Source organism: Apteryx rowi, unplaced genomic scaffold (assembly GCF_003343035.1).
Source record: "Apteryx rowi isolate R43461 unplaced genomic scaffold, aptRow1 scaffold_71, whole genome shotgun sequence".
NCBI classification, from domain to species: Eukaryota; Metazoa; Chordata; class Aves; order Apterygiformes; family Apterygidae; genus Apteryx; species Apteryx rowi.
In genome coordinates, this window is record NW_020450994.1 from 2,967,699 (window position 1) to 2,992,207 (window position 24,509).

The 24,509-nt window shown below is 58.2% G+C and overlaps 2 protein-coding genes across 4 annotated transcripts; one reads left to right on the forward strand and one right to left on the reverse strand.

Moving 5' to 3' along the window:
* The first annotated feature begins 446 nt into the window (after nucleotides 1-446).
* CA9 (carbonic anhydrase 9) lies at nucleotides 447-12,976 on the forward strand. Of its 2 annotated transcripts, XM_026087203.1 has the most exons (12): nucleotides 447-528; nucleotides 3,908-3,937; nucleotides 4,775-4,945; nucleotides 7,202-7,344; nucleotides 8,211-8,303; nucleotides 8,584-8,650; nucleotides 9,105-9,262; nucleotides 9,411-9,555; nucleotides 11,926-11,949; nucleotides 12,161-12,193; nucleotides 12,347-12,440; nucleotides 12,733-12,976. In XM_026087203.1, exons 1-12 carry the CDS (start codon nucleotides 450-452, stop codon nucleotides 12,797-12,799), a joined length of 1,104 nt encoding a protein of 367 aa, XP_025942988.1. In that variant the 5' UTR covers nucleotides 447-449; the 3' UTR covers nucleotides 12,800-12,976. The 2 variants fall into 2 exon arrangements, with proteins under 2 accessions (XP_025942988.1, XP_025942989.1); XM_026087204.1 differs by lacking the exon at nucleotides 11,926-11,949.
* Nucleotides 12,977-14,038: 1,062 nt separating this feature from the next.
* On the reverse strand, nucleotides 14,039-22,536 carry LOC112976251 (gamma-secretase subunit Aph-1b-like). Of its 2 annotated transcripts, XM_026087261.1 has the most exons (7): nucleotides 22,358-22,536; nucleotides 19,909-20,079; nucleotides 16,728-16,801; nucleotides 16,376-16,498; nucleotides 15,858-15,985; nucleotides 15,340-15,463; nucleotides 14,883-15,081 (listed from the first exon to the last, which is right to left on the reverse strand). In XM_026087261.1, exons 1-7 carry the CDS (start codon nucleotides 22,468-22,470, stop codon nucleotides 15,044-15,046), a joined length of 771 nt encoding a protein of 256 aa, XP_025943046.1. In that variant the 5' UTR covers nucleotides 22,471-22,536; the 3' UTR covers nucleotides 14,883-15,043. The 2 variants fall into 2 exon arrangements, with proteins under 2 accessions (XP_025943045.1, XP_025943046.1); XM_026087260.1 differs by lacking the exon at nucleotides 15,858-15,985 and having other exon boundaries at nucleotides 14,039-15,081.
* Nucleotides 22,537-24,509: the final 1,973 nt, after the last annotated feature.

A 24,509-nucleotide genomic window follows, 5' to 3' on the forward strand; every position in this document is an offset into this window, starting at 1 on the left:
TTGCAGCACCCTGGCTCAGGGACCTGACCGCAGCTGGTCTGCGGGGCAGGGGGAGCRCTACGGCACAGCCCGTGTATCTTGGCCAGGTCATCGCCTTCAAGGGAGGTGTGTTTTGTGGCTAGTTCCTGCTTCGGGACTCTTAGTTCATCTCTACATCTCCTGGTACTTGCTGGGCCATTAGGCATCAGAGATAACACCCTACTTTCCCTCTTCTCTGGGCTGTGAGCTCTTGTGGTCCCCCCAGCCTGGGACCTGTCTCCTTCCCCAGGAGCACAGCAAGGTGGTCCTGCCCCGGCATCGCTGTGTGAACCATCCTCATACCACAGGGTCCTGGCTGCCAGACCCGGATCTGGCCCAGGGGCCCAGCACAGAGGAGGATCTGGCAGGATCCCGGTGCCCTCTGTGGCTGAGCAGGGGGGCATCGCGTGCCCAGGCGGTAAGGGAGCAGGATGTCTGAGCCGAAAGCGAGCCCGCTGTCCTGCCTGCTGCGCGCAAGACATCGAGTTTCTCTTTCTGTTGGCTCTCAAGGTGAGGAGGCGCCATCAGGCGGCATCCGTGGTGTGAAGGGCATGTGATCACTGCCCTGTGTTTCAGGGTTGCCCTGCAGCAGCTCCAGGCTGCGTGTCCACTGATCTGTGAAAAGCTGGGGGTGGAGAAGGGCAGACCCTCTGGTCCCCCGCCGAAGTGCCTGGGTCTGCTGAGGGGTCCCTCTGGCTCCATGCAGGGGATCCACTGCACGTGGTCCGTCCCCATGACCCCGTGGCACGGCGACGTCTCCTCTCCTCTGTGCTGCTTTGGAGCAGCCAGCTGGTTCAGCTGCTTTCCTGCACGGGATTAGCCCACCCTTGTGCTGGCACCTCACCCTACCGAAAAAAGCTTCTCCTGCCCTCCTTCCTCCCGGGCGGCAGGACATGCTGAGCAGTGTGCTGGTAATGGCAGCGCCTGCCCAAACTCCACGGGAAAGCGTTGTTGGATGGTGTTAGGTGTCACGGTGGGAAGGGAGCCGCTCGCTGCAGCGCAAGTATCCCAGAAACAGGAGGGCGGAGAGAGAGCGAGCCAGGAGGGGAAAGCGCAAAGGAGAGTGAAATGGGAAAACTCGGCTGGATCTCAGGCTGTGAAGCATCTCCCTCCTCAGGGAAAGGGAACAGCACTTAGCATTAGGCTGGACCGACCCTGTGGCGGAGCCAGAGGAGCTCTGCATGGCTTTTCTCACCCTCCTCTCCCAAGGCAGTCATCTCCGTGCAGTCTCCTGCTGCGTCGCCTGGGACCCCCCGCAAGTCCTCTGCTTGCACGTTACCTCCCAGCACGCTCATCCAAGCGCTGGGCAGCGGCCAGATTTTTCCCCAGGTTTCTTGGAGTGTGTTACAGCTCCTGCCCGTCAGTGCTGGCAGGTGGGGCAGGGCGTGCAGAGCAGCATCACCCGCTGCTGAAATGCAGCCACCTCTGTTGGGGTAAATGGCAGTGGTTCAGCAGCAAGGAGAACTGGTGTCTGGCAGCTTTCGGAGGAGGAAGACTGTGGAGAGAGTAGGAGGTAGGCTGCAATTATGCAAATAGACGTTTGGGCAGGGCGGTGGGTTAATGTTCATGGCATGAAGTGCTGCAAGCTTACAAATGCCCCCACGTGGAAGGGAGTGGAGTATTGCAGCACGCCTCAGGCCGGGGAGATGCCGAGAGGGCATCGGCCGTGCCGCCGCCTGGCAGCGCTGGGCGCGTGTGCCAAGGAGGCTCAGCCTCATGCGCCTGGGGCTGTGAGATGCTCGCTGGCGTGGGTGGCCTGGCTGCTGCTGTAGCTGTGCCCAAATCTGTGGGATCAGGGAAACAAATATGGCTGGCTTCAGTGCATGGATGAGTGCTTATGGGTGCTTTTTGCTCTGGATGCTGGGAGACCCCTCAGGAGAATCTGTTGTAGCCAAATTGGGATCAGTTGGGCTCCTTGGTGCAGCTGCAGCCTTGAGGTTATTTGCGTGAGCAGGGGCCAGGGCGAGCGGTGCGAGGCTGATGGAGCAGGGAGGTGCCAGCACCATGCTATCGCCCCATCTACAGTCTGAGGTTTGAGTTGCTTGCGGGGAGGCAGAGTTCCTGGAGCTGGGCAGAAACGGGGTGCGGGGGCAGGATGTGCCAGTCCAGACATGTGCTGCGAGCCAGGGTGGTGCGTGCCGACCGTGGGCTGCTGTGTCATCGTTCCTGGGCCAGCCCTGAATGCGGGTGCCCCTCTGAGATGCCACCTGCCTGTGCTGCAGGAGGGGAAAGCTGCCAGGACGTCTCTTGAGGATCCTAGTCCCATCCATGACTGCTGCCGTTGGAGGATCCTTGCATCCCTGTTCTTTCCTCTTTACCCTCCCGCCAACAGTGTGCAGCGCACATGCCTTTGCAGGGCTTGGCAGAGCTGCTGCCCTCCTCCCCAGCCGCTCCGAGAGGCAGCCTGGGAAATCACAGCCTGCTCTGACCTTTCCTGTCGTTCCGGCCTTGGCATGCCTAATGCCACAGCTTCTCGCCTGGTGCTCCATGCCAGGACGGGGATGGGAGCTGGCGCTGTCTGCCGCAGAGCCCACACTGCTCCCGTGCGTGGAGCAAGGGCACTTCCACCGCAGGAGGTGTGGTGCATTTCCAAAGTTTGCACACCTCTCCCTGGCATTTTTGCTGGGTGCCCTGAGCCCTGGCTTCCCGGGGGAGGACTGGGAGGGCATGTCCTGGTGGAGTGGTTTTCCTCCTGGAGACGGTGGGTCAGGAGCCCCTGCCCCAGCCAGAGCGACCACCTGGCAGCGTGGCCTGGCAGAGTGGGCAAGCTGGGCTGCTGCGCGTGGGCTGCGTTCGCCTCGTGCAAGCAGTGCCAGGTGGGGCGGGAGAGCGAGGACCGGGTGGGAAGCCTGCCTCGGCTTGCCGTGCCCGTCGCTCGCCGCCCCTCTGCGTGCGTGTAGGGGTGCCCCCGGTGCCAGGCCGAGCGGGTGCCCAGCATCGCTCCCGAGCGGCAGAAGTGCTGCGGCGGTGAGTCACCGGCAATGCTTGAGGGAGCCCCCCGGGCTGTTCCCATGCCTGGATCCTCGCTGGAGAGAGGAGAGCAGGATCCCGCTGCATTTGGGGCCTCGTGTCAGACGTCCTGGGCCAGGGAAAATGTGCCTCTTCCTTTCTCACCCGTGAGCTGGAATCCGCTCCTCTTAATAGCGAGTGACTGTCCGGAGCCGTTGTTGGCAGCAGTGCCGACCCCTCCTGCGTGCCGGCTGGGCCAGCGGCCTCCGCCCGCCGAGGCGGGGAGACGGGACCTGCCCCACGAGGGGTTTGCTCCCTCGAGGGAGGTGTCTGCAGACTGGGACTTAAGGGCCTGCCGGGACGGGAGCTGGGCCGGGGGCACTCGGGAAGGGGTTCAGCCCGGCACTTCTTCCGCTGGGAGTCTGCCCCAACAGCTAGTGGCATTTGCTGTGAAGTCAGCCGTGGCTTTGGTGCTTGCTTTCCTGGTGAGGAAAGCTGCAGACCTGCCTCGTTAAATCCTTTTTCTCAGGACAGCGGGAGGTTGTGGCCACCCTAGAGTAGCTGGAAGAGCATTTGTGCGGCTTCTTGATGACAGAAGCCACTATCTGTGATTTTGATTTTTTTTTTTTTTTTTTTTCTTTTTTACACCGTCGTAATGATGCTAACAAATGGCCAAGCCTTGGTTTTCCCTCTGCCGGACGCGTGCAGGAGACCTGGCCTTGCCCCGGGGACCTTGACCCTTTCGGCAGGAGGCAGAGCCCACCAGGAGCATCCTGCTCGCCGTGGCAGGAGAAGGAGTGGGGAAGTGGAGGCAGGGGGGAGCTAAGTGCGGCAGGAGCCCGGGACCCCGGGGTGCTGCCCGCAGAGGTGTGCGTGCTGCCAGCCTTTCCCTTCCACTCATTTATTAAGTAATTTATTTTCTTTCTTTCTTCTTTTCAAGGTCCTGGCCAGAGTCACTGGAGCTATGAAGGTAAATACCCTGCAGTCGCTCCTGCGTTCTCCTACCACCCTACAGGCCCTGGGCCTGAGCCAGCCGCGGTTAATGATTAGCAGGTTCCCGTGCGCGCTCCACAGGTCGCCTGAGCCTGCTGGGCTCGGCGGTGCCGGCAGGTGCCCGGGGAGCCTGGGGGCACGGCCGGCGTGATGGCCCTCAGGGATGCTCCCGTCTGACCGGGAAGCGGTGCCTCCGCTGAGGCTTTCCCCAGCCCCCCGGGGTGCCGTGGGGACGCCCCTCGCGGCCCGGCTCTCCCGGCCCGATCCTGTGCCAAACCGGACTCAGCTCTCCAGGCTGGACTTGCGGCCTCTGCGGGGACTTCAACCCACCCAGGGGCGAGCCTGTGTCCTCGGTCCCCTTCGCTCCCCTCCCGCCGTGGCGGGGGTGGGCTTCGTCGCTGCAGCCCCTCCGCGCCGCCGCGAGCTCGGGGGGCTCCCGTGGCGGAGCAGGCGGAGCGGYGGACCGGAGCGCCGGGCCGCGCGAAGCAGCCGGCCTGTGACGAGCCGCAGAGCGGGAGCCCCTCCGCCTGCCAAGTCCCCTGCTAAATGATCGTCTCGCGCTCTTCCCAAACACCCCTAAAATAGACTTTCCTGGCAGCTGCCCCCGCTCGGAGGCCCTGTCCTAACACAGCTGCGCGCAGTCACGTGGCAGCGCGGCGCTGCTCCCGTGGGCGCTCCCGCGCGAACCGGGGGGAGCTAAACCGCGCGCAGGGCTCGCTCCCTGGCCTGCGCTTGTTCCCTTCCCCTCGGCCCGCCAGCCCTCCTTTCCGGCGTGCCCCGCGCCCGTGCTCACGCGCGCTCCCTCCCGTCCCAGACCGGCAGGAGTGGGCCTCCCGCTACCCGGACTGCGGGGGCACGATGCAGTCGCCCATCGGCATCGACACGGCCGAGACCGTCTTCAGCCCCCAGCTGCGGCCGATCCAGCTCGCTGGCTACAGCCTGCCCTCCAAGGAGACGCTCAAGCTGAAAAACAACGGACACACAGGTGGGCGGCCGAAGGGATGCGGCGCGGGGCGGCCTCACCGAGGCCAAGCCGTTGCTCGCAGCCTCTCCCGGCAGGACCGGGCTTGTCGGAAACGCCTCCCCTCCCGTCTCCAGTGAGGACACAGTCTTGCAGGCTTCATTCATGTCATCTTCAAGGCCAAAAGGGCAGCATTAGGCTGTCTAGCCTGTAAGGCCCAAGTGCTTTCTTGGCTGGAGTGGAGAAACCAAGAGACGGAGAACTCACCACTGCCTTTGGGAGTCTGCTCCAGGAATTTGTTATAATCCACGTTTCTTTTTTTTAAAAAAATGACCCTAGTACTTCTGAGAAGTTTGCAGCCATTAGTTCCTCTCCTGCATTTCGCTGTTAAAGGACTATTTGGTCTCTGATACGACTTTGCTATTAAGGTGTTTACCTCTCAGCCTTTTAGGACACGATGTTGGTCAAATTCCTTAAGTTGTGTTTCAGGATGTTATCTCAGGATCTTAAGGCATTTTTATGGGTCTTTTATTTCACTTCTCCAATTTTAGGACTTTTTTGGAATGTGCGGACAGAACTTATTCACAGTATTTTAGTATCGGTCTCGCCCTGGCAGATACAGAGATAAACCCGCCTCCCTCCTGCTCACTGCCCCGCAGTTATGCATCTGGGAGCGGTGGGTCCTGTTTGCTACCTTGTCCTTGTGGGAGCGTGTCGAGTGTCTTGTGCGTGCTAATGTCTGCCAGGCCCTGAGCTAAGAAAAGGTAGCAGAGACCATGAATGAGAAACTCACTGAAGGTGCGGTAAGACAACTCCTTGCCTTGGTAGCTAGTCAGACAGATTGAGCTGGTTTGTGAATACAACAAATTCAAGGAGTTGGTCTTGCTGTGCATGGTCAGATCAGCTGCACGTTGCGTGCGCGGAGCTTTATAATGCCTCCTGCCCTAGCGTGCCTGCATAGTTAAACTGCTTGAGCTCAGTAGTTGCTATTTTAGACACCCTGGCATCTGGAGTTGCTTGGTGTTCAGAAAAACAGTCATAGCACTTTCAGAAGGGGAAAGAAATAATTTCCCGTGTGCTTATAAGATGCCTTTTTTATTATGGCAACTGCCAGTCTTTTGTGATCTTTATGAAAAGCCAGAAGTAACCAAAACCTTACACATCTACTAAGATATTTGTATAGTTAATCCTTCTTATACTATACAGTGTATAAAGTCCTGAAATGAGAATGAGTCATATAAATAATAGAAGGAATGCACCAATTAAGATATACAAAAGAAATGTAAAAGCAGATAAACTTCCAGAGCAGGAGCAATTTCTCAATTCCTGTATTTGAGTTTTGTATCTTTGAGCCCAGTGGCAGGGAACAGGGGAGGGGACGAATGACTCATCACGGCCATATTATGCTGTTAATCCCAAATTTGCACTCTAGCACAGTGATGTGACAAAGAGATATTTCACCTATAAATATGGCAGAAGGAAAAGAGCGTGTGTGGTGTGTGTGTGTTTTTTTTTTTTTTTTTTTTTAAATGAGAAAGAGGTACTTAGAAAGATAGGACAGCCTTCCTTGGGGTTCAGAGAGGTTTCTGATATTTTGTGGCATGTCCCAATAACCCACCTTTGAGATCTGCCAGATGGCTGCATGAGGACTGGCTTGCTAGCCAGGACTCAGCCATGGCTTAAATCAGATTAAAGTAAAAGGTAAATAAAAGTGTATATTTATAATATCCATCCAAGTTTTAATTCTGAATGATTGCAGAAGAGTAATGCTTCCATGACACCAGTTCTAGGGCTTGTCATACACTCATAGGCCACTTTATTTGAATCGTCCCAGCTTGCCAAGTGATGCAGCTCTCCCTTTATGACTACTCTGCTCTCATAAGTGTTTAACACTCTGCCAATATCTTTCTCCATGAATTTTGCCCACAGTCTCTTTATCATTGCTTACTGAATAAATTATTGGGTAACATCTGGCTTAGAACTGACCCCTGGGAGATTCTGCAGAGGAGTTGTTCTGCTTTTCAGCATTTTCACAGCAGCTACTTTTGAAGCTGTTTTTTTACCAAGGTGTCCTACAACCTGAAGCAGAAAGTTGAAGCCTGCTGCACTGGCACAGCTCTGTTCATTGTAGCCTCATTAAAGATTGAAAGAAAGTTTGTTTGTTGTGACCAATTTCCACAAACCCAAGGTGACTTTCCCATGAGATGTCTCCTCTGCACACCTGTGTGAAGGATCAAGCTTTGCATTTTACTGACCAGCCTCTTCTGTCTGCCCCTGCAGTTGTCCTTGAGCTGCCCGAGTCRCTGGCCATCACCGGTGGCTATGCCCAGCAGTACAGAGCCGTGCAGCTGCACTTGCACTGGGGCTCCCTGGCGGGACCTGGCTCAGAGCACACCGTCAATAATCACCGCTTTCCTGCAGAGGTAAGGAGCTCCTGTTCCTCCCTTCTGGCCCTCTGCAGTGCTGCCCGTGGGTGCATCCTTGCCTCTGCCAGCATCTGTGCAGAGAAGGCGCTGGCATGCTGTCCCATGGCCCCGTTTGCYGCTGGATGAATGCTCTCCTCATTTGGTGAGGATCTCTGCTCCTAATCACCTCTGCAGAGTCAGAGTTTAGTGTGGGAGAGCACCAGCACCTCAAGTAAGAGCCAGGTCCGTGATGCAGCCTGCAGCGCAAAGGCAGCCCTCAAGGATGCTCTGCCCATGGGTGGGCTGGGATAGAGCTGGCCTGCAGCAGGCATGAGGCGAGCAGGAGGAGATCACTCCATGGGAGAGGAAACAAAACTCCCCCCAGCCTGCCCCAAGATGAGGTGGACTCTCCCTTGGGCGGCTGAGCCTGTTCCCCTGCGCTGCAGCCCAGTCCTGGGCTGATGGAGCAGGAGCCGCAGCGGCCCCCGGGCGGGGGGAGCCAGCCCCTGGGCAGCCTGCTGCRGGGGGCTGTTTACTCTGTACACAGACTGCTTTCCTACTCTGCTGGTTCCCATCTGGTTTTGTCCCTCCTTCTCTAGCACTTGTCCTCAAACCAAACCCAGCTCTGCAGTAAGTCCCCCCTGGTGCAGGTTTGCTGGCTGTGACCAGGGAAGTTAAGGTGGGGAACTCTTCATGCTTGCCACCCTGCAGCAGCACGTTTTCTTGGCCCCACCAGCGTGTTTGCTCCCTGCGAGGGGCGCTCGGCGTGGGTGCRTGTCTCTCCCAACCTTTGCTGTGGCAGGCTGGCTGTGTGGAGCCCCGTGGTGGCGTGTACCTCCTGGAGGTGCCTGTGCTTCACTGTGGCTTGCACCTTTCCCTTCCAGATCCATGTGGTCCACTACAACACCAAGTATGACAACATTGAGGAGGCAATGGTCCACCCAGACGGCCTGGCAGTGCTGGGAGCCTTCCTGCAGGTGAGGCCAATAGCTCAGCCTAGGGCAAGAGGGGTAGGAGAGTGGTGGGGAGCAGGACTGGGGTGGGCAGAGTCAGCCACAGCGCCGGGGACAGGCAAAGGTGCGAAAGTGCCTGGGGAGAAGGAAATTGAGGGCAGGGTGGCCCCAATGGGAAGAAGGGGGCTGACTGGGGCAGGGTGCCCCACGTTGGGAGCAATTACTCCCTGCTGGCGCTGCTGTCGGCCGCCTGTTCCACTTTGGTCTCTGTGCTCTTCATTTCTGTGGGGGCTCTGCATTGCAGGTTGGGCCAAGGGAGAATCCATACTATCGGCAAATACTTGAGCATCTGTACAAAATCCAAGGAGAAGGTAAGGCACTGTCCCACCTAATACTTGTCTTGGGGTGCAGCAGCCAGGCAGGGAAGCCCAGTGCATGGCAGAGAAGGGCAGCAGCACACAGAAGGGGAACATTGCACAGCCTGTGCAGAAACAGCTTTCCAAGGTGCCCTCTGCAGCACTTGCACGTGCTTTCTCCTGACTCCAGGGCAAATCTGCTGCTCCTGGCTTGACCGTGTTACAGCCGGGGAGCCGGTTCCCTGGGAAAATGTGGTGCAAGGCTGGGCTTGGGGAATGCCCCAGGTCAGGTCTGCTCTAGGGATCCCCATGCTGTGGTGCCATTCCCGTCTGAGACTTCGTGCTCTGGACAGTGTTGCCCTGTGGTGGGACAGTGCTCTTCTGGATAGCCTGGCCTCCCTGCCAGGTAGCACGCTCTGCACCAGTCCAAGGGGTTGCACTGCTCTGACTCTGGTGTTTCTTCTCCCAGATGAAGAAGTCTTTGTGCCTGGATTCAACATTGCAGGCCTGCTGCCTGCCAACCTGAACCTCTACTTCCGCTACAACGGCTCTCTGACCACCCCTCCCTGCTATCAGACAGTGAAGTGGACAGTCTTCAACCAGACCGTGCAGCTGTCCCAAGATCAGGTCTGTCAGGGCTCCGAGCTCTGCTGGCTCTTGCCCAGCCTCTCCCTGCAGTGTGCAGCACCCTCACTCCCAAGGCGTCCCTTGCGGGCAGGGGCTCTGCTCCCCAAGTCAGGGCACCTCTGCTCTGCTCATGCCACTTTCCTGCCAGATGTCAGTGCTGGTGACGACCCTGAGAGGGGATGACAACAGCCCTCTGCAGAACAATTTTCGGGAGTTGCAGAAGCTCCATGGGCGACACGTGCTGGCGAGTTTCCAGACCACCCTCACTTGGGTGAAGGAGCTGCCACCTCCTGGTAAGGAGAGCATGAACATGCTCAGGTTATACCCAGCTGCCAGGTGTGGGTGGGACAGGTTGAGGAGCTGGAGTCAAGGCTTTGCTTCTCTTATGGAAATGCAGTGTTTGCATGGGTTACCTGCCCGGCAGAAGACTTACAGCAGCACCAGCCTCAGGGTCCCATCCTCCCCCATTTTGCACACTTGTCTTGTCCTGCATGGGGCCAGTCAGTTTCTAGGAGTGATTTTTGTCCTCAGTCACACAGAAGCAATAGTAATGATGTGGGCTGAAGGATGTATGAGGTAGGCTTAAAGGCAAACAGCTAACTCATAGCAACCAGGTGCTTGGGAGCTTTTTCATCCCCAAATCTAGTAGCTAAATTTAGTTCAATGTTCACCTTGTGCTCAGTTCATCCGCAAAGGCCTTTCTGGTGTTGGTGGTTTCCAACTATGTGTTCGTGGCTCTGTAGAAATTCCTGTTCGTCCTCAGGTGTGACTATCACTTTGCATCACTGAATTCTTGCCTGTTTCTGTACTTTGAGGTCATTTGGGCTTTTCTGTCCAACATCCTGTTCCTTCCCTGTTCTGAGGGCATTTCATAGTTAATATCACTATTCCCACGCATTGTGTGAAGGTGACTAATAAAAGTAGTTCACAAGATTGGTCCCAGGCCTTTGGGGAAAACCTCAAGTAACCACATGCTGGCATGCCACTTCCCCTCTCCGTTCCACCTCCTGGCTCCCCGCAGCTCTCTACTGGCCATACGCTTTTAATCACTGTGTTCTTCAGCCTCACTTGCAGTTTCCCRTGTGGCACTGCATCAAATGCTTCACTGAAGTCTGGAGAGATTAAAATCTACTGCATTTCTTTTGTCTAGAATATCAGTTATCAAAGAAGGATATCGGGTTAGGCTGGCATGCTCTATCTCTAGTAAACCTGCTAGACACTTTATCATATTTTCCATTTACCTCCAGGCCTTTTATGACTTTCTTGTAGTAGCTGTTCCAAAGCTTTTAGTTGCTGAAGCTTACATGAGGGGGTGGAGTCGTCCAGCTCAGCTTTTTCTTTCCTTATTTGCTATTTAAATCAAACAACCCCAACTTTAACAAATCCATGAAGTCCTTGTTCCTGGATTTGCAGTTCTGAGTGCCAGGACACTGTCCCAGTAGCCCTGGGTGAGATTACCTGCTCCCCTGCCTTGTGTGCATTGGGTGGTTTGAGATTTGTTCTCACTTCTGCTCTGATAACTAGCCATCGTATGCCTTTGCCCCATGCACTGGGCTTATTGAATGCTGAGAGGAAGTGCTTATTCAGCTTTGGGGTCATGTCTCACTTAGCTTTCATCTGTGCCTCCTTTGCCCATGCTTGTTGATCTTTCCTGAGTCACCAGCAGTTCAGGAAAGCGGCACTGGCCYGTTCTGCCCCGGGCTGCTGGGCAAAAGAGGCAAGTTCACAGCAGTGGCCAAGCTGCTGGATATTGCCTGCAGATAGTGCCACTCCGCGCGTGATACAGATGATAATGCAGCCATTTAAAGGCAATGATATAGTGCTGGGTAAATATTTGCCTGGCACGGCCCCCACCCAGTATTTAGGGCCCAGACATGGTCCCTGCCTCAGTGCTGGCTGCTGAGCCATCCCTGTGCATRGTGCCCTGCCAGAAACAGCCAGGGCCGTGGGGACACGGAGGTGGCCGCGCTGCCTGGCGCAGGCTGCCTCCTCTCCCTCGGGGGCTTCTTGCAGGCAGGGGCTGGCGGGAGCCTGCCTGCGCCTCCCCAAGCCGGCAGCAAAGAGATGAGCCTGTGTTTTGTCCCGTTGTTTCGCCACAGATAGCGGAGGCTCTCCGGGGAGGCCGCCCCTCGGGGGTGCTGCGGGGGCAAGGCCCAGCCTGGCCCCACGAGCAGGTACCGCTGCACCAGTGGTGGGTCTGCTGCTCCCGCAGGGAGCGCGGGGTTTTCTCGCACCTCTCCTGTCTTGGGCTCTTGTGGCAGGGTCTTGCCTGGGTTGCGCAGCCATGGGATGCTGCGGTGCTGCTCTGCCCGCTCAGCTCTGCGGCCAGCCRCTTTCCAGGCACGGAGCGGCAGGGGGCTGTGTGGTGGAGGAGACAGATTTTGGCTGCGCTTTAGTGAGTCTTCCATGTAGGTGGTGGTTCAGCAAACTTTTTTTTTTTTTCTTTTTTCCTTCCCCAATGCTTCTGGCTGTGTTTTGGGGCTGGGCAGGATGCTGTGAGCTGCTCAAGGTGCAAAGGGGCAGCTCTCCCTTGTCTGTTCAAGGATGATGGGGGATTTTGCAGACCACCCTGCTTTGCAGGGCTAAAGGTAGCATGGGCAAACTTGATGTCCCCCCAGCTCAACAGCTTGGGCAACCTCTTGATCATGCTGCATCTCTTTCAGGTGGTGACAGCTCATCAGAGGCAGGTAGGTGARGGCCCTGGGGCTGCTAGCCCAAAGGAAGGAGGTGGGCAATGCATCCTTGGGGTGGTACCTGCCTGGGAAAGGGGAAGCTTGGCAGCTGTGCACTGAGCTAGGGGGGCAGGCAACCATAGTGTGGGGTGCTGAGCCATCCTGGGCCCCCCCCTAGCATCTGTGCAGTGGGATTTCACAGTTGTCCTCTCACTTCTCTGTTTAGGTGCGGAAAAACACACCAGTTCATTTCAGGCAGGTAAGCACGTTCAGCCAAGGCTCCTGGCTTCACGTCCTCTTTGCCTTCTGCCCGCGGGCTCCTGGCCTTTCCCAGCTTTGCCCTGTCTCCCTCGGCCCATAGCTGCAGGGGACCATCCCCACCRTAACGTACCTGTGCTCGGCTTGCTTGCAGGGGATGTGCTGGCTGTGCTCTTCGGGGTGCTCTTTGCTATCACGGCACTGGCGTTCCTGYTCTACGTCCACAAGCACCGCAACCAGAACACACGGTGAGTGATGGGATGGGGAGGGAGCTGCAGGCTAGGAAGAGGGGATGTGTGGATCCTGGCTGTGGACAGGGGACAGCAAGGGGCCAGGGATGAGTGTGTGGCAGCAGTCCTTGCCTGTATGATAGAAATGTGTGCCCATGTATGTGTGTGTATGTGAAGGGGAGGATTAAGGGCTGTCTCTAGGACAGTGAGTGCTATTCTCATAGGAAATGGGTTAGCAGAGCTTTTTTGGAGGCCCTCCCCCCGCCCCCCCACCTGCTCTAACATGCCTCCACTCTTCCTCCTTCTCCAGGCTGGACTCGCCGACCAAATCCAAGGTCATCTACACAGCAGCCACCACAGATGAGAAYGCGGTGTGAGCCCTATGCTATTGCAGCAGTCCTGGCACTGCTGCCTCAGCCTGCCACCCCACGACCCATCACTCCTGCCCCAGCTGACGGGAGGGCTGTCACTCCAGCATCCCTCTGCTGCATGGGCTGCCGCACAGAGACTGTTTACCTGGGGCAGCATCCAGCCTCAGCAGATATTTTTGTTATAAAAAGACAAAAATATTAAAAAAAAAAAAAAGAAAAGAAAAAAAAAAAAAGCCTGCTATGGTGCCAGCCCTGCCTCTCCTCTCCCATAGCCCAGCACTAGAAGAGCAAAGGGTGACAGAACAGCTGGACCCATGGCACAGGGCTGCCATGACTCTTTCCAGACCAGCAGAGAAMGCATCAGCCTCCATGCCCTAGGCAAAGCTCCAGAGCAAGCAGTGCTGGGCTCCTAGCACAGCCTGGCCCTGCCCTTCATCGCTCTGGGACTTCTTCCTCCTTTTATTTGTGTAAAGTGTTTGGAAAAATACAGCTATGGGTTGGTAGGGTCAAAGAAATGCAGAACTGAAGATGGCAGACCTAATGCTTCCTCTCTGGCCAGCCCCAGGCCTGCTGCCCCCACCCTGCTTCCCTCTGGGTGTGCTGTAGGTTGTTGTAGAGCTTTCCTCAAAGGGCTGCTGCCTCCCTCCTTTCTTACCAGCGCCCTGAAGACTCAAGTTCAGCCAGAGCCAAGCCCTGGAGAGCTCCACATTGCTCCACAGCCAAGAGAAATGTGCTGGGCTGGGGCAAGGGAAGGAACCTGCTGGTCTCCAACTTTGAGCAGCCTCCACCCCAAAGGCAGCTGCTGCCCCCTGCGAAGGCACTGCTGGGAGAAGGGCTGAGGAGTGATAAAGCTCAGGGCCTAGCCCATGTTAGGATGGACAGAGCAGGAACAAGGCTTCAAGGCAGTTGTGGGAGCACTATGGAGCAGAATCAGGCCCAGAATCCTCAAAGCCTTCTTCCACAAAAAACAAAGCTCCTCCATTTCCTTGGCATTTGGAGGGATGAAGGGATATCACAAAGCTAGAGCCACCCTTGGGCAAAGAGGGCTGCAGGTCCTCTGCCATGAGCACAGCTGCCTCGCRGGCAGCACCCTGCACTGGCATGCAGGAGATCTGGGCTACCCCCAGCTCTGCAGGCACATGCCCAGCTGCAGCTATGCTGTGCTAGCTCCCCTCCCAGTCATGAGCAGGGGAGCTGCTGCCACTGCCCATGGAAGGTACCACTGCCAGCCACACACAACCCCAGTCACGTCCAGTACTTCTCTTTATTGGTATAAAAGCCCAYTGTGGACAAAACCACATTCTCAGCCCTGAGCCTGATGGCAATTTCTACTTCCCAGTCCTGTAGCACATCCTCAGGGCTGATGCCCCTCTGAAAAATCCCTCTCCAACCCTGGGAGAGGGCAATGATCCACTGGAATGGTCCCCTGAACCCCACCCCCCACCCCAAGCTGTGCTGGCACCTGATGCAGGGTGACTTATCATCCTGAGCCCTCAGCCACTATCCAGCCAGGTCCATGTCTGCCAGGCACCACAGGCACCATCTGCCCAAACCCTCCTCCTGCCCTGGGTAGCTTCAACTCCCTTCTGCCCCCCCATGCCAGCTGCCAGCGGTGCCCTGCACCTTACCACCACCCTACCAGCTTCCCCTGCCCTTTCCCTACCCATGCTGGGATGCCGGCTCACTGCAGCTACCGCAGTCCAGCACTGGGGCCACATCTCCCAGCACAGCAAGCCTGGGCAAAGAGGTGGGGAAAGTAGCACCACAGCGTTTGGCCCCAGCCCAGAGTGTGACAGTGCTTTGCAAGGCTGCTTCCTCTGCCCCAGGGGAGGAGGAGGAGGAGGAGGAGGAGGAGCAACATCTCCCTCCAGCACAGGGGACAGCACATCTTCTGTGGTGGGGGAAGAAGCAATGGGTTTCTTTGGGCTTGGGCCTCAGGCAGTCCAAGGTAACGTCCGTCCCAGGCAGGCTAACTCAGCCTTCAGCTGCAGCACGGCAGGGCCAGCAAAGCCGAGTCCCCCAAACAGGGCTGTTCCGCGGGGGCTCCCAAAGGGGCAGAGGAGCGAGCCAGCCCTGGCGACGACAATCTGCTGGCTGCTGCAGCGGGGTCGGAGTGCCTGCCCCACAGGGCCAGGCCGGTGTCCCCCATTCCAGGAGAAAATATATTGCAGAAAAGGTGATGGCCGCTCTCGCCGACAGAACGGAGGGGAGGACAGGGTGCAGCTGGGGACAGGAACATCCTGCAGGGCCTCAGGATCCTGGCTGGGGGCTGGCTCCACTCTGTAAACCTATAGGAACAAAGAGAGGGGTCGGTTTTCACCAAACTTCTTACCCCATCCATTTCCCATAGGAGAGGCAACAATCCAGCTAAGGCCCCAAACTGCAGTTTCCTAACCTGTCTGTGGCAGCAAAGAGGATCACATCCTCGCTTCAGCCTCTGATTGAGACAACCCCCTGACCCCCAGCACTGGCCCAGCTCCTCCCAGGTAGCCCAGAAGGGACCAGCCCAGCCAGCTACCAAGTCCCCGTTATGGAGCAGGACTTACAGAGCAGGAAACGACGCACGTTCTGGGCAGATCCCCCTGAGAGCAGGTAAGCCCAGGTGGCAGCGACAGCCATCAGCACGTAGGAGGGCACCAGGCTGCCCACGTACAGGGGGTTGCAAAACGTCTGGGGAAGAGAGGCAGGAGAGGGAAGTGGTGAGTGGGCAGGAGAGGGGTCTCCCAAGCCCTGGCCATTGGGCACAGCCATCATCATGTCCTGCTCCTCTCTCTTCCCCCTTGTGCAGCGGCTCTGGTGAGGGGCTGGGATGGGGTTGGCACACGTGGCAGCATCACAGCCCATGGCCTTGCTGAGCCGGTGGAGTACCAGGGCAGGGGAAACCTGCTCCAGCCATTTGCCTTTGTCAAGGGCTCATCCCGTGTGGGGCTGGTTCCAAGTCCCCAAACACCAACAGCTTTGCTGGTGTCAAAGGCTGTTCCTCCCCGGGCATGTGGACCATCACACACCAAAGCCATCCTTGAATACTGGCCCCTGGCACACGCCTCCGCTCCCTGCTACTCACCGATCCCGAAACAGCAAGGTGCATGACAACAACAGCAGCGATCTCCCACCAGCGCCGGTTCTCACAGCCATGGAAAAAGAGGATCCCCCAGAAGGTGTGAAGGAAAATCAGCACCATGGTCATAAAGGCTGCAGGGAGCAGCACAGAAGGGAGTCACAGGAGAGTCACCCGCCCTGACCTGCGGGCTTAGGCTGGATGGAGAGGAGCCAGGCCAGGGAAGAGGAGTGGTGGCACTGCTGGGCTGAACTAGTAAGCTCATGGGTACACTCCGAGTGTGGGAGGGATGGGGGACAGGAGCAGGGAGGGTAGCAGGGCACAGAGAGAAGGGTTTTGCACAGAACGATGTTGCAGGTGGGGGCTCTAAGGGGCTAAGAAGGGTATGGCGAGTGGTAGTGAAGTGCAGGACGAAGGGGAGAGGACAGGGGGTTAAGCCCATCGCTCATGGAGCTGCACATCTCTATGATGGGGCGCAGTGGAGGTGGTGGACATGTGGGAGAAGGGTCAGGTCTGTCACTCACCCGAGGTCAGGAAGTAGAGCTGCGAGTCCCCATAGATCCCCACGGTGCCAGGCCCTAACGCGTCTGCCAGGAGATTGATCATGGAGAAGGCACCACTCATGAGTCCAAAGCCCACGCCAGCCACTGCCAGGACAGAGACACTGTAAGGCCCTGAGCCCGTGGCTCCTGCAGCCTCCCAGGGCCACCCGCACCCAGGCATCCCCCAATCCCTCAAGACACCCAGCTTGCTTCGGCATGAGAAACCTCTCTTTCCTCTTGGCAAGAGGCCCAGAGCTGCCCTATGGCCCAGGTTCACCCTGTGGGGCCACCTCTGGCTTCACTTTTGGGGTGCCCCGCTCTGCCTGCCACTCACCATATGCCATTTGCTGGATGGAAATCGGGGAGCAGCCATCTTCGCTGAGGGCCACCAGCCCTTCAATAGCCTTCCTGCGGAGGGGAGAGCATGTTGGCGCACAGCACAATACAGCACAGCACAGCTGTAGCACCAAGGACCAACTGGGCAGCGAGCCAGGATTTTTATCCTGCATCAACCCACCCTCTTTGTAATCTCGCAAAAGGAAGGGTGCAGCCGTGACACAGTTGGGTCTCTGACAGACACCTGACTTCATGCTAAATGACACTGCTATTGACTGATTGATTGACTGGCACTTTGCATATCACTAGAACACAGCAACAAACATTTATGACTTGGCTGACAAATCTCAGCAAGGAGTGCTGATCGAGGGCATCAGGATCAGCGCTCCTGTGTGTTCCCAACACTGAACTGGCAGCAACTGCAAAAACCACCATGGAGAGTATCTGTGGGACCTCTCTAATTGCCTGACAAACCATGCACACAAAAAACACACATTAGTGAAGCCAAATACAAACATTTTCCACATAGGAAGATGAATGCAAGCCAACCCTATAGACTAAGTGTAGGGGAAAGCAGAATGCTGTGGGCAAAATGGGCAGCATCCCTGCAGGAGGCTGCAGAAAACAGTACTGGTGTGGACACAGGAGGCACACACCTATGAGACTGCACCCGGTCTTTGCATCTGTATTTTTATAAGATGTTGAAAAAATAGGGAGGGTGAGAGAAGAGCTCAAAGAGCTAGAAAATTTGCTTTGGGGGAGAGATTCGGGAGCCTGGCCTGATAAACTTCATCGACTCTGGTAGGTAAGGAGAAATACCAAAAGCCTCTTCAGCCTGGAGGAAGAAAGCAGCACTAGAAGTTGCTGGACTTCTGCAGAATGAAACACTAATGGCTTATGTTACAGAGAGTAAYCCATGGATCTCTGCCACCCTCTGCCTTCCTGGCTCCAGCAATGCCTTGCTGCAGGGAGTGGTGTGAGCTCACATACCATCCACTGGCTGAACAACTGGCGCTGCTCCTACAGACACCCCTACCAGAGTCCGAACCTTTCCCGAGTCCCTTGTCCCCAGGCTATCACCCTTTCCCTGCCTTTCTCTTGCTCCCAGCCCTTCCTGCATGCTTACTCCCTGCACCACACTACGCCTGGGGAATGGCTGTGTGCAGCCAGGTGGCAAGGCAGGTACCGCTGGGATCCCAGCATCGCCTCCCTTTGTCCATCCGTGCTGCCCAGGGCAGCATCCGCCTGTCCCAAAGCACCAGCGCAGCACGCGGCCTGCAACGCATGCTCAGCCCGGCAGGCGGCAAGGATCCCTGCGCTCCCGCCCGGCAGCACCCAGGAAGCCAGAGATTTTCTGAGGCTAGGCCTAGACTTTGCCCTGGGCTGGCCAGGACGCGGAGCAGGGGGCAGAGGCAGTTACCGACGGTGAGGCACCAGCCCAGCAACAACGCCCCGGCACGGCCGCGCTGACTGTCCTAGTCTCCGGCGCGCTCCCCTGCTGCAGGAGGGAGGCTGAGGTCACACCGGAGGCTCATTGCCGAGGGGCTGGGCCCAGGTGCGGACTGCGCCACGGGGCACGGAGGATGCAGGCCCAGGAGTCAGGGCTTGCTTTGGTGCGATGCTGTGCTCCAGCACGCCTCGCTGGCATTCCCGCTCCCTCCCCTCAGAGGGATTCACTGGCTGCCGGTACCACCCCGGGGCTCTTTATCTCAACCCCGGAGCTGGGCACAGAGCAGCTGGCAGGGCTGCCCTGGCTCAGGATCCGGCCCCAAAGGAGACACGCCTTGTAGGAGACAGCTAGGCCCCGAGGGCTGGCCTTCCCGTCACAGAAATGTAGGGCAGAGCCAGGAGGCTCTGGGGAAGACTAGGCTAACACCCAAGTGCAGGTTGCTGGAACAGCTCCTGCTGGCCTTGACACCTGCAAAGCAGCTTTGCTACTTAAGGAAGGGGCAGAGCGATTCCTAGCAGAACAGCTCATATCTCTGGGCCTGATGGGGCAGAAACTCCCATGAAAACCCTGGCCTAAGGCCCCTCTCCCTGCCCCAGGGACACGCAGCATTGCAGGCATGGTCCTCCAACGGTGCTGCCCTGACTCCTGGCCACGCAGGGCTGATCCTGACCAAGAGGCCTGGCCGATGGTGAGGGACTGTCCCTGAGCCCCCCCAGAACATCCAGATTAATGTTTCTCAGCTCAGGGGGGACGAACCACTCTGGCCATGTTGTCACCACCCCTCAGGAGGGGAGTCAGCAAAGCATCTTGAACCTGACCCCCAAACCTGAAGATGACAGAGAGCTGTCAGCAGAGGCACTGCTTTGGGTCTCTCGCCCACAGACAACACTATTACACAACTCATTGCCACTTCCCTAGGCCTCAGCCATTTAGCTCTGAGGATAACACGGGGCGTGACGCTGGCTCACAAACAACGTGACACTGTACCAGCCAAGACAGGCACCTCAGATGAGGCAGAGCCCTGAAATCACCTCCAGGCTGTTCCTGCTGAAACAAAGAGACATCCCTAAGAAAAGAACAAGACTTGCTGGAACATGGGGGTAGATCCATAACCCTTCTCCTTCATCCACAAAGCAAGGCAGAAGTTTTTCTGTCTGGCATCCCCCAGGCATTTGTCCAAGCTATGGGAGCACTTTTGAATCTAGTCAAAATAGCCTGCTGGGAAGGCAGGACAGAGAAGATGTTACACATCCTGTAACAGCTTAAAGTCACACCCTCCCTGTCCTGAATTAAGGGAGACAATGCCAGCCAGCTCAGGCATCAGTCCTCCAGACCTTAGAGTTGCTCTTCTCCACTACCAGAGCTATACTCGATCTTAATGGACTGACCTAGCTTTGACACAGAGATTTTAGCTATAAGAGTCTTAGTCTCCTAAAAAATGCTGATTGAGATCCTGAGCAGAGCGCAGGCGCAGGATGCAGGGATGAAAAGGCAGGGGAAGGGCAATATCACTCCATTCCCAGATTCTGGGACCAGCCCAGGGTTCACTGAGGCTCAGGGTAAATTCAAGCTGCCTCTCTGGGTATGGCCACAGGGCTCCAAAGGACATCCCAGCAGACAGGAAGCACTGACATCCTCTGACCATGCCACAGCGAGATGGCAAAGCCCAGGACCAGTTGGGTCACAGGAGAGCCGCCTCCTCATGCCAGGCTAATGCCACATCCCTTACCTGAGGAGTTTGTAGTAGAGAAACCGGAAGGCCTCCTGCAGCAGCACGGAAAACATCACCCCAAATATCAAGAGCCCCTTCTGCAACTGTTCATCATTGGGGTCACTGGCTTTAACAGCAATAAACCAGATGAGGGAGGAGAGCAGCAGTGAGACCAACCAGAAAAAAGCCCTGAAAGAAAGACAGAGAGGCTGCTAAACAGAGAACATTTGCCCTGGACTCCAAGGAGACAATTCCTGCCTCGGGCAAAACATCTTCTTTCTGTGCCCAAGCAGTGCAGACAGTGCCTGGTGCTGGGGAAACAGCCTGCACATCTGCAGGTGGATCAGCTGGTGTACATCTGTGGAGATCCCTGGCTTTGCACCAGGCGAGGAGGTGTCTGCGCTGGGGATAAACACTGTCCTGTGCCAAGAGGCTCCTGTTGGGGCCAATACACACTTTCTGCTGCAGGCCTAAGTTGAGTGGAGAATACAGTCCCCGCCTGCTCCAGACAGAAGGGCTGCTAGAAAGCAGCAAGTGCCTTTCTCCGCAAGGCTAGGTTCGTCCTTCAAGGAGGCCAGTCCTGCACTGTAAGGCATGTTTTACACCTGCATCAAATAGGTGCATGAAAAATTCCCAAGTGCAGCGCTTTGCACAGAGGTCCCAGGGGCCGGGCAGGTTGCACCTCAGCCAAGAGCCTGCTCCTCGCTGCCCTGACATGGTTGTCTTGCCTCTTGGTTGTAACACTGCCAGGACACGCGGACACGCTGACCTGGTTCCCTGCCGCCCTCTGCCCTCCCCGGGACTGCCCTGTGGCCAAGCACGGACATGAAGGACTCCCGCCACGGCTGTGCTTGGCCGCACAGGCCCCAGGGAAGCACAGGCACCCAGAGGCACAAGGAAGGGGAGAGGTCTGTTGGCACCCCACCACCTCCCTGAAGGGTCTGCCTGGGTCGCAAGCAAGGTCCTCAGGGGTCACCGAAACCACAGGAACGGGCCATGCCTCTCCTCTGCTCATGGCACAGCAGAGGCCCCACTGCAGGGGACGTCCCCACGGCAAGGATCATGGGCAGGGGATTCCCAGCGCCATTCCCAGCCCAGGAAGAGACGTGCCCAGTGGGACACCCCAACCTGAGGGTCTTGCCCCATCCGCTCGCCAGCAGGGCATGCACCGACCTCGCCTCCACCACCACATCCAGCAGTGGCAGCAGCCACATGCCCGGTCGGGGGCAGAGCTGCCTGGCACAGGCTCCCCACAGCCCGCAACGCCCCGGTGCCCACCTGCAGCCAGCCTGCATGTCACGGTGGCTGTGCCAGCACTGGTGCCATGCCTGTGCGACTGCCATGCCAGTACCACCACTGTCCCCCCACAGTACCAGTGCCGGTGCTTTGCTTGTGCGCTTGCCACAGTGGCACCGGTGTCCCTCCCATGCTGGTGCTGATGCTGTACCCTGCTATGCCTGTGCTGGTACTGGTACCAGGCTGTGCCTGTGCCCTCCATGACTGCTGGTACTGGTGCCAGGCCAGTACCGGTGCTCCTCCTGTGCTGGAACCAACACCAGTCCATGCTGACGGTGGTACCAGTGCTGTGCCTGCACCTCTCCTGGTGCCTCCAGTACCAGCACCTCTGCCATGCCCGTACCGGCACCAGTGTGGTACTGGTACCAATGCCAGTGCCATGCCCATTCTGCTAGGGGTAGGGCTGGGCTTGCACCCATCCTGTGCTAGTACCAGTGCCCCTGTTGTACCTGTGCCAGGACTGGTACCAGCGCCACACTGATACTGGCACCAGTGCCATGCCTGTACTGACTGTGGTACCAGTGCTGTGCCTGCACCCCTCCTGTGTTGGTACTGGTACTGGTAGTAGCACCCCTGCCATGTGCACACTGGTACCAGTAGCAGTGCTGTGCCTGTGCCCCTCCTGTGCTGGTACCAGTACTAGCACCCGCAGTGTGGGTACCGGCAGCGGTGCCCTGTCATGCCAATGCTGGTACCAGACCCACTGCCAGCACCTCGTCATGTCTAGACTGGGACCAGCACCAGTACTGGTGCCACTGTCATGCCCATGCTGGTACCAGCACTGCAACCAGTGACCAGTGCCAGTACTGGTGCCACTGTCATGCCCTTGCTGGTACCAGTACTGCTACCAGTGACCAGTGGCCTGTCATGCCCAGAATGGTACCAGTACCAGTGCCCCTGTCATGCCTGGACCGGTACCAGTGGCAGGACTGGTGCCCCTGTGATGCCCATGCCGCTACCAGTACTGGTCCCATTGCCAGCACTGGTGCCCCTGTCCTGCCTTGGCCAGTCCCAGTACTGGTACCGGTGCCCTTGCCATGCCCAGGCCGGTCCCGGTCCCGGTGCCAGGGCCAGGGCCGGGGCCGGGGCCGGGGCCGGTTCCAGTGCCGGTGCCGGTGCGGGCGGCAGCGCGGCGCCGGGCCGCGCGGGCCCCGTGCGGGGCGGGACTGACCCGGCGATGAGGATGATGATGCGGAGCGGGTCGCGGGCGATGGTGAAGAGGAAGAGGCCGAGCGCCGGCCCGAAGGCGATGAAGGTGCAGCCGAAGAAGACGGCGAGCGTCATGGCGCCGCCGCGGACCGGACCGGGCCGGACCGGACGGACTGGACCGAGCCGCTCCGCCCGGGCCGCGCCGCGCCGCGCCGCGCCCGCCGCCCTTCCGGGGCCGCGTGACGTCACCCCGCCGCCGCCTGCGCGCGGCGCCGCCGCCGGAAGGGCCGCGCGGGGCGGGGCCACGGCGGGGCGGGGCCCTCACGGGGAGGGGGGAAACGGCCGCGCCCCGGGGGGGAGGGAACGGCCCCGTCCTGGGGAGGGGGGAAACGGCCCCGTCCCGCGGGGGGAAACGGCCCCATCGRGGGGGGGGACGGGGGACAACACACGCTCAGTGCAACTTCGATTTGGGGCAAAATGCCAGGTCAGTTTGTAGAGAAGTTAATTCCCAAAGGAACAAACCCGCGCGGGGTGCCTGGGGCCGCCAGTGTTTTCCTCCGGCCGTGTTTCCCTCTGGCGGGACCGACAGGTCGGTAATGCTGGTTTACAGGCCGGGAGCTTGGCTCCGCGCGGCCCCGAAGAAGCCGGCGCCCTGTAAAATGCACAAAACGCAGCGAACGGCTCAAAATCCTCCCAAGCTGCCGGGGGCTGTGAAGGCAGCGGGGATCGTACCGGAGGGAGGGCCTGGGGGCCGCGGCGGTGGGTGTTCGGGGTTATAAATGATCCTAGAAACGACCAGCAGGAAGTTTCGGAGACGGTACGAGGAAGAGGACGCAGACAAGAGGCATCGGAGCAATGAGAAAGGTGGAAACGGAGCCAAGCTGAGAGAGGCTCCGGGAGTTTAATTCAGTGTTACGTTATCGAAGCCCCACGGCTGCGAGCACTTCTGGGAGACCTTCAGGCCCACAGACAAACAAATCCAAAGGTCGAGCGGCAGYGCCGGGCAAACACGGCGCGAGAGGGAGGGAGGGTGGAGGCGCCTGGGCCCGCGGTGCCGGCTGGATCAGTGCCGGCGAAGCACGGAGACAGGAGTGCGGAGCAAAGCAGTGATCTTCCAGGGAGATGTGAACGGTTAAGTTCAATAGATGGTCAAAACCAGGAGGCCTGAGCAGCTAATGGGGAAAACAGCGTGTGTGAAAGGGCTCTTTGTCCCGGCCGCAGAAGGCGAAGGACGCCCAGAGGCTTGGCGCTGGCGCTGGGCGCACCCTGATAGGGGCTAGAGAGCAGTTTGTTTGCCGTGCGGGGTGCTGCTCGCTGGGACGGGCTCCCTGAGAAGAGGTGGTTTTTGCGCTCTTGTTCCTTTTACAGCCAGACAAACCCGTGTCTGAAAGGTGCCTTAATCAAACGGATTAATGGCTCAGYGCCGAGTGACTGGGTGATGTGTGGTGGCCTGTGTGACACTCATGGGTTAGCATGCTCTCCCCAGGCCTGGGAGCGGTGAGCCCGGGGCAGAGAGAATGGTGCTGCCCTGCGCTCCGTGTCCCACCAGCACGGCTCTGCCCTAGTCCCGGGCAGGGGGAGACAAGGAGCTGGCAGCAGACACCCCCCCACTGTCCTGCCACCGATGCCCTGAGCACCATCCCTTGCCCTCCAGCGCAGCCCAGCGGATCTCCCACCCCAGGGAGAAGAATGGAGAACGGGGCAGAGGCACGGGGTGGCTGAGCACCCTGTGCCAGGGGAGTCCTTTGCCCTGCAGGAGGCCAGGGATAAGGTCTTCAGAGCCACGGACCAGAGGCGCTGGGCCTGGGGAAGGACTGGAGGCCAGCAGCACCTGGGCAGGAAAGAGATGCAGTCTCACCCTCCTCTTTTCCTGAGCTACAAGCAGTACAGCAAGTAAAGCAAAGCAGATAACAGGAGTGATCCCTGTCAGCAGCTTGTTGGGGTGACRGCCTGGCTCATCAAGGGGTCAGTGTGACTTATGTTTCCTGGCAGCATGAGGCTGTGCTTTTAGAGGGATATCCGCCTGTTGGCGTGGGACAACAAGGCTCGGTGCTAGTCRTGGAGAGGCCCAAACCAGAGGGCAGAACTAGATCATGACTCTTGGACATCTCCAGGGGAGCCCCCTCCCTTTTTGGTGTCAGCGAGGAGACACATCCTGCTACTCTTCTCTTTGT

Coding starts and splice junctions, on each gene's coding strand:
- LOC112976251 (XM_026087260.1), bottom strand. CDS start 22,470: ATGACGCTCGCCGTCTTCTTCGGCTGCACCTTCATCGCCTTCGGGCCG. Junction 16,802..19,908: donor CTCTACTACAAACTCCTCAG/GTAAGGGATGTG, acceptor TCCCCTCCGCAG/GAAGGCTATTGAAGGGCTGG. Junction 15,082..15,339: donor CGTGCGTCGTTTCCTGCTCT/GTAAGTCCTGCT, acceptor TTGTTCCTATAG/GTTTACAGAGTGGAGCCAGC.